At 35.1% G+C, this 7,351-nt stretch overlaps 1 protein-coding gene and 1 long non-coding RNA gene across 2 annotated transcripts; both read right to left on the reverse strand.

The window, feature by feature from the left end:
• Positions 1 to 722: 722 nt before the first annotated feature.
• Positions 723 to 1,850, reverse strand: LOC118740912. The gene is made up of 2 exons (XM_036472666.1): positions 1,668 to 1,850; positions 723 to 1,233 (listed from the first exon to the last, which is right to left on the reverse strand). The coding sequence occupies exon 2, from the start codon at positions 1,226 to 1,228 to the stop codon at positions 767 to 769; it is 462 nt and encodes a 153-aa protein (XP_036328559.1). The 5' UTR covers positions 1,229 to 1,233; positions 1,668 to 1,850; the 3' UTR covers positions 723 to 766.
• Positions 1,851 to 2,244: 394 nt separating this feature from the next.
• LOC118740915 lies at positions 2,245 to 2,893 on the reverse strand. The gene is made up of 3 exons (XR_004993196.1): positions 2,877 to 2,893; positions 2,474 to 2,810; positions 2,245 to 2,413 (listed from the first exon to the last, which is right to left on the reverse strand). It is a non-coding gene; the product is annotated as an uncharacterized LOC118740915 (long non-coding RNA).
• Positions 2,894 to 7,351: the final 4,458 nt, after the last annotated feature.

Consider the following 7,351-nt stretch of genomic DNA (forward strand, 5'->3'; position numbering starts at 1 on the left):
TTTTTCATTGACATATCCCTGCCAGCCATTGGAAGAGAATTTTTATCGCCTATCGCCCGGATTTCACTAAGTAACTTCCGCAATAGAAAATGCTGGCAGGGATGTGAATAAAAAACAAAAAAAAATATATATGTAAGTGGCCCTATGAATGTGATTCAAACTCTGAATATAATTTATATATTGGAGAAACATTTGGTTTTATATTATAATTCTTATGTAGTTCACTAATGTTTCTCGAAGGTTAGAGAACTATGTTAGAATTCGATTAGAGAATGATTAGAAAAACACAAGACATTAGAATCCAATTAGTTTTCAACGTTAGAATACAATTAATTATCTAACCTTTTGGTCGATATCGAGAACTAAGTCTCCTTTTTGTAGAGTGCTATAATGAGTGTTATTTAATGAGTTTATTCAATCGTCTTATAACCTTCTACCTTAGTGAAACACATTAGAATTCAAATAGTTTTCTAATCATTCTCTAACCTAAATATCTGTTGGGAACTATCGGCCAGTCCTCGTATGCTTCAAGAATACCATGATAAAAATATTTATAAGGTATAACCGCTGAGAGCCAGCTTTAGAAATTCTGACGTTTGCTAGCATTTTGAAAATTTCTCTCGCCGTCATTTCATTTGTTGGTTTTCATTTTTACCTTTAAATATTTGTATCATGAAGAATACAATGCTGTAAATAAATGCCATGAGAAATTGTATATAATCAAAACAAGTGCCTTATCAATAAAAAATAGTTTAAGTTTGGGAATTCAAGTTACTGTTTTATTCAATTTACGCTTTTTACTGTATTGATTTTCTACAATAGACTTATTTAGTGATCGGATTCTGAAATACATTCTAGCTCTAAAAAACAGTTCTTTTACTTTTTGACTACAATTTACATGACTACTTAGGTCTAAGTGTTTCTTAAGATAATCTTTACATATATACAATTCACTGCCATTCACCTCATCAAAAACTGCTAGCAGTGCTTTCATATGCTCCATCAACATATCAGTTGGCTTTGAAAGTCCTCCTTCAGAAACATGATTCACCCAAGTATATGACGAATCAGTTTCTGGATTCATGCAGATTTCCGGATTATCTTTTCCAAGTTTGTGGCAGATGTATCCTGCCAAATTCTCCAAACCGTCGATGTTCAGGACTTCTAAATCTTCACTTTGCTCAGATACATCAGTGGAGTTCATCTCAACTGAGACCCGTTGAAACATGTTACCTAAGAATATATAAACATAAACATATGTATAGATAAACGAAATTACTTATTTTTTAATTCAATGTATCTCAGTTAACCTTTATGTTAATCTAAAGACTATATGTAGTTATTTCAACTGGAAACAGGATGCTAATATATATATTTTTAACTTCCTTCTTTTAGTATGAGATTTTTAACAACAATATTGTTTGTCAGTGCACACATCGTCGCTACCATGCCAAACTAAAAGTGTGGGATTCGACACTTTGTTAAAGACAGTATTCTCTGCTTCTAAGAAAATTAGAAATTCGACGATTTTCCAACTTACTTATTCTAAACGCTTGCGCAAGGTATCAAATAGAAAAAGCATTTTTGCACATTCGATAGTTTGACATGGTAGCGACGACCTATACAAAATAAGACAAGATATATTAGTATTTTGTAAGTTTATTTACCGGTTAGAGATAAATAATTCCCTTCTAAGTCTGGGGTGTCGTCGACCTCAACGTTCCCTCCTTCAGACAATACACCTTCGTTGTGCCCAAGTATGTATGACCGCAGCCTATATTTAAACTCTTGGCGGTCAGGGTGGTCGTGAAGCCCTCCTTTCGATCTAATAATGCCAAAAAATTTTTCCAAAACATCTTGATTTAGGCGATACGTCAATATGTAGTCGATTTTGTATTTATCCCGTAAATCAGACAAATGTAATTTCAACGCATTGTTACTTTGAAGGATACCTGAAAATAAAATATTATCGGCCTTATCGGGAATTCCATGTGAACAAATATTCCCAACATTTATAAAGCAAGACAAAAACAAATTTTTCTCAATTTGTTTTTGGTTTGCCTTATAAATTATAGGAACGATTTATTCACATGGGATTGGCGATAAGACTGAATATAATAAAACAAATAAGAAATACAATTAAATTAAAATTCAAACCAATAACCACTTTGGACAAAAACCTAAGTATTATAATGTAAGTCAATACATACATACACATATATACATATGTATATATACCTCTTTGGAATGGTAGCAGAGTATTTTTTCCAACAACTCTCATCGCTGAAACCATCGCGGTCATTTGTTCTAAAATATTATTCTGGGTATTTAAAGCCAAACCATAGGCATGTAGTCGCTCCCTTACTCCTTCTTTGGGCACTCTGACATTCATAATGTCAAACCAGTCATTCGTCTACAAAGTAAATGTTTTAAATGTGTATTTTTAAAAATTAAAATACTCGTTATTACTCACAATTTTAAAAAGTTTAAAGCATTCTTCCCAATTCTCGTCCTCTAATAAGCCCAAACTAGCTGCTCGTGATATGGCTTGAGCAATGGTGTGCGAGAATAATTTTGTAGCTAGTTTAACCTTTTGCCTTTCTGCTCCCGTAACAAGCAAATGCTTTTTTGAAATTTTGTGGGTGATTGACAGATCACTGGAAGTAAACGCAAGAAGTTTTTAAATTATGTCCTTTTTAATTACTTTTCCATTTATGAGGAATCCGTGATCAAAAAAATGATTCCTTTGCAGTTTGATTAAATGGGGAACATCAGCAAAAACTACAATTCTGTCCCCTTCATGTGAAAACCTGTAAAAGAAGAAACAAAAGTATTAATATGTATTTTCGGAATTTTAGAACTATGTCTAAATATACCAAGGCTTCTCCATATCCACCAAGAATAAAGAAAGAAAATAAAGATTGACATTAATTAGATAAAATGCTGGAATTTTAGATATGTACCTCTCAACATTGCAACTTGGACGTAATTAACAGGAGGTAATGTGGCATCAGATGATCTGTCGTAGCAGAAAGCCCTTCGCACTTTCATCTCATCAAAACTGACTACGCAAGTTTTTTGCGCTTGTGTTAACTCAGTTGCTGCCGTCAATAATTTCGTCACGGGCTCTATGATACCTGGAGATATATCAATTTTTTTCGACCACCATTGAAGAGTTCGAACAGCTGGTAAGGGAAAATTATTTCTTTTCAAAAGCTTATATGCTTTTGGACTCGCTGAATACAGCGTAATGGACTTGGCAATGTCCTCCTCACTCCAGTTCAACCGCTTGTTTCCACTTTTCAATTTTTCAATCTGCGAGTAAGAAACTATGTAGTATTGTGTGTAAAATTATTCATAGAGTAGCGGTACTTACCTGACCTTTAGTGAAAATGCAACCGAGCTTTTCTTCCAAATTTGCACGGTGAAATTCCGAAGTTTTAATACAAATCCTTAGGCGTTTTATCTCTGCCGACTGCTTAAGGTTATTTTTGTTCAAAGTTGAGATACTCTATAGTTTTTCTCTACAATGTTCATATAATCATGTACATTACTTAACATTGGTTTCAATTATCCAACTCACATTTTCACTTCCAATTGTTGAATTCTTTCCTCTTTCTCGTCAACGACTTCTTCCAGCATGGGTTGTAGTGCTTCTTCATCGTGCTCAGTACGCATTTCTTCAACAAAACTAACTGGATTGTTTAACAGGGTTGATACAAGTTGCTTCCTTGAGCGAGACTCAATTCTTTCCTGACGCTCATCAGTCTTCTTTGAGCCCGTTGATAAAATGGTCGGAAATGCACTGGTTAGCAGCTTTGTAGGATTTCTGGAGCATAAACCTAAAATAATATTTGATATGTTTTATAAAATAAAGTCACTACAATACCGTTTCTCTTCTTACCCATTTCAAACTGCAAATTCCTTTCGAAATCTCCTGGTGAAAAGTGAACTTCACATATGCACGCATTTTTTACATTGATTTTGTCTTCCCGACGACAGAAATGAATCCACTTTTTTGCGAGGACTTTGTCCTTAGGAAAATGGAAAAATCTCCATTTATTTTCACCTTTTTTATTATTGTTATTATCACAACCGTATACTGAGCAACGCATTTTAAGAAATTTTTCTTTTGAATAATACAACCGAAAAGCGCGGGCGAATTTCAGGTGTCAACCGTGACGTCATCAAAACAGCTGATTGCAAGCAGACATGCGCATTGCCTAATCTTTTTCTCTATCATTCTTGACATGCAAATACATGCGAGAGCGTAACAAAGCGAACGCAAATTCATTCAAACCCCAGCAAAAAATTGGACTAATCCGGGATGACTCCGGGAGCAATCGCAAAGGAGCATGCGACTAATACCACTTTTGATCTCTTTATATGGAATGAACTGTTCGCTTTTGTTCGAGCATGTCCTATGAAGAGACTAATTGTTCACCTTTATACCCGAATGGGTATAAAAAGCGATTAGTCACTTTCAAAAAATAAAAACAAAAATTTGTGCCAGCTGAGATTCGAACTGGGGTGCTCAGTTTTGTTAGGCGAATACTCTCTCTATGTGCTAACGCCGCACATGAAATTTCATTGACTAAGTGCGTACATATCATTAAATCGTTAATAGTACCCGTTAGAGATGAGTTGGTGACTAATGGATCTCCAATTATACCCATAAGGGATGTGTCGAGACTAATTGACCTCCATTAGTACCCGTATGAGACTAGTTGCGACTAATTAATGCCCAGTTGTACCCGATTGAGAGTAATCTCGGTATACTCTCTTTAGAGATTAGTCGCACAATTTTTTGCAGGGACGTAATTGGCACACTAACACAATCACGCTTTCAGCTCGCATTTACTTGTGGTAGTGATCACATCTGCTCATATACACTCCTCGTCATTTGAATGCACACCCTTTCAATTCTTAGTATTTACAGTTTTCTGTTTGTTTATTTAATATAATTTTTTTGTAAAAATATCGTCACTACATACGAATAAAGGCGCGCTGGTGTTTTGACGGTGACGGAGGGAGCCCCGATTTTTCAAATTCATTTATTTTTTATTGACAGTGCTGCGCATTTTATTCCATATAAAAGTTTTGTCGAGCATACTTTGTATGAGAGAAAATGCGCAGCACTATCACCAAAAAAATTGTCAAAAATCACCGCTATTTTACAGACACTTGAAACTTGCACTTTATTGTACCCCTTTGTTGACATTTTTTAACTCTGTATAAAGTTTTAAAATCGGATGTAATGGATATTAAATAAACAAAATTAAAAGTGTAAATACTAAAGATTAAAAAGTTGAGCTATTCAAATGACGAGGAGTGTATGTGGCGTACGTTTGGGAGAGTGAGCCTTTTTACTCCAGAATTCGTGTGCAGTGGCTCTCATTGCTATACGTGTATTAGTAAGATTTGTTGCCCCCTTCCCGTTTGCCCATGATTTTCCCCTGATCAGGCAAAAAAGCCCATACGGGCAAAAGGGCCCATGTCTGGTATAAAGGAAAGTCGAGATATTTGGACCAAGCTTATCTCAAAAACTACTGCACGGATTTAAACGAGATTTTTTAAGTATAATCTGTATCGATAGGAACAATATCCTATAGGGTTTCCACCTGTCTACAAAATGATTAGATCCGCACTGTTCGTTGGATTACAAGAAATGAGGTCTAAAATAAAAGGGCTCGGCTTATAGATGTTCAATAATGTATTGCTTTTTGAGTAGGGTTGCCACTGTTTAAAAAATTATAAGATCTTCACCGTTTGGTTGGACTGAAAACTGAGGTAACAAGTGAAAGAATATGGTCTCTGCATGTGCAATAAGTTTTTATTTTATGTTTGAGTGGGGTTGCCACGTATTTAAAAATTATGTATTTATAATACGCGAGGGAATTTTTTGTTACCGATATTAGATTTGCACAGTTCATTAAATTAAAAAAAAATTAGGTGTCAAAGGAAAAGGCTTGACCTTCCGATTTGCAGTAAGGTTTTATTTTTTGAGGAGGGTTGCAACCTGTTAGAAAAATTAAAAAATGTTGGCTGTTCGTTAGATTACAAGAAATGAGGTGTAAAATGAAAGGGCTTGGACTTCAAATGCGCAATTATATATTATTTTTAAGTAGGGTTGCAACCTGTTTAGTTGTCAATCGCATCTTATTTAATATCTACACACTCGCGCATACGAGACCGGCTAGTGTTTTCATAAAAAAAATAAGAAAAATTTGCTATGGAAAATATGAATAAATAAAATCGTCACAACGACAGGGTATTCATATTTTTGACGCTGAATGTATGTACATATGTATATAGATTATTGTGGAAGCTAACAACTGATTCCAGAATTTGTATTTTTTTAATCTTCATTGGATTACTCCAGATATGCAGCCGAGTATTTGACCAACCCGAAATTCGGTTCAGTTGGAAGATGGTTCTTAAAAATCAATACAAAAAATGCTGTTAGACAACGTGAGAAAGGACCGTTAAAAATCCGGCGGTCCATTGTCACACTTCTTCTTTATTTACTTCACAAATCGCATTAAGTGTCTAAATAAGAGTACAATTGAGAATGCATTATGAATTAAATCAATGCCAACGCTTAACAACACATAAATGTAATGTACATACTACATAGATACCGTTCATTTTAAGCAATAAAAAATTTTAGTCAATTACGGCTTTTTTGCGTTTCAGCGGCTATATGAGTTAGGGCCTTTCTATATTAAGGTAACGCTACATACATACATACATTGTACGCACATAGCCAACAACTGACATCATTGCATGCCATACCCTTTGAAAAGCGGATTTTAAGTGAAAAAAGCAACATTTTTAATGAAAAATTACAATTTTATTTGATTTTAATGCTGACACGCTTTGAATGTTGCAATGCAGCGAGACACAAAAATGGCAGTATACCAACCACAAACACAATGCAATCAACCACAAGCGTGCGTCCAGACTGAAGTCAACAATAATCATCATATCATCAGCAGCATCAACGAAAGAGGCAAGAGTAACATTGACAACAACCGAGAATAACAAGAAGAGTAACAAAAATTACAGAAATAACATTGAAGAGCAGCAGCAGCTTAATAAAATTACAACACTCAATGAAAAACACCAAGCGAGCTGTGTTACTGCCATCCCTAAATTGGCGCGTCAAGCGCCAAGCAACTGTCAAAAGATACATACGTTGAAGTAAATTGTAACCAGCTTTCAAAAATCAAAATCTAATAAACCATTTATTCGCAGATTTTGTGTACGATTCTGCTGTGCTGCGTCACTGCTCCTGCTCCTGCTACTGTGTGTTGCTCCGCCCGCGTTTTAGAGTGTTGCGTTCCGCTGC

Source organism: Rhagoletis pomonella, unplaced genomic scaffold, assembly GCF_013731165.1.
Source record: "Rhagoletis pomonella isolate Grant_MI unplaced genomic scaffold, Rhpom_1.0 Rhpom_scaffold_00006, whole genome shotgun sequence".
Taxonomy (NCBI): domain Eukaryota; kingdom Metazoa; phylum Arthropoda; class Insecta; order Diptera; family Tephritidae; genus Rhagoletis; species Rhagoletis pomonella.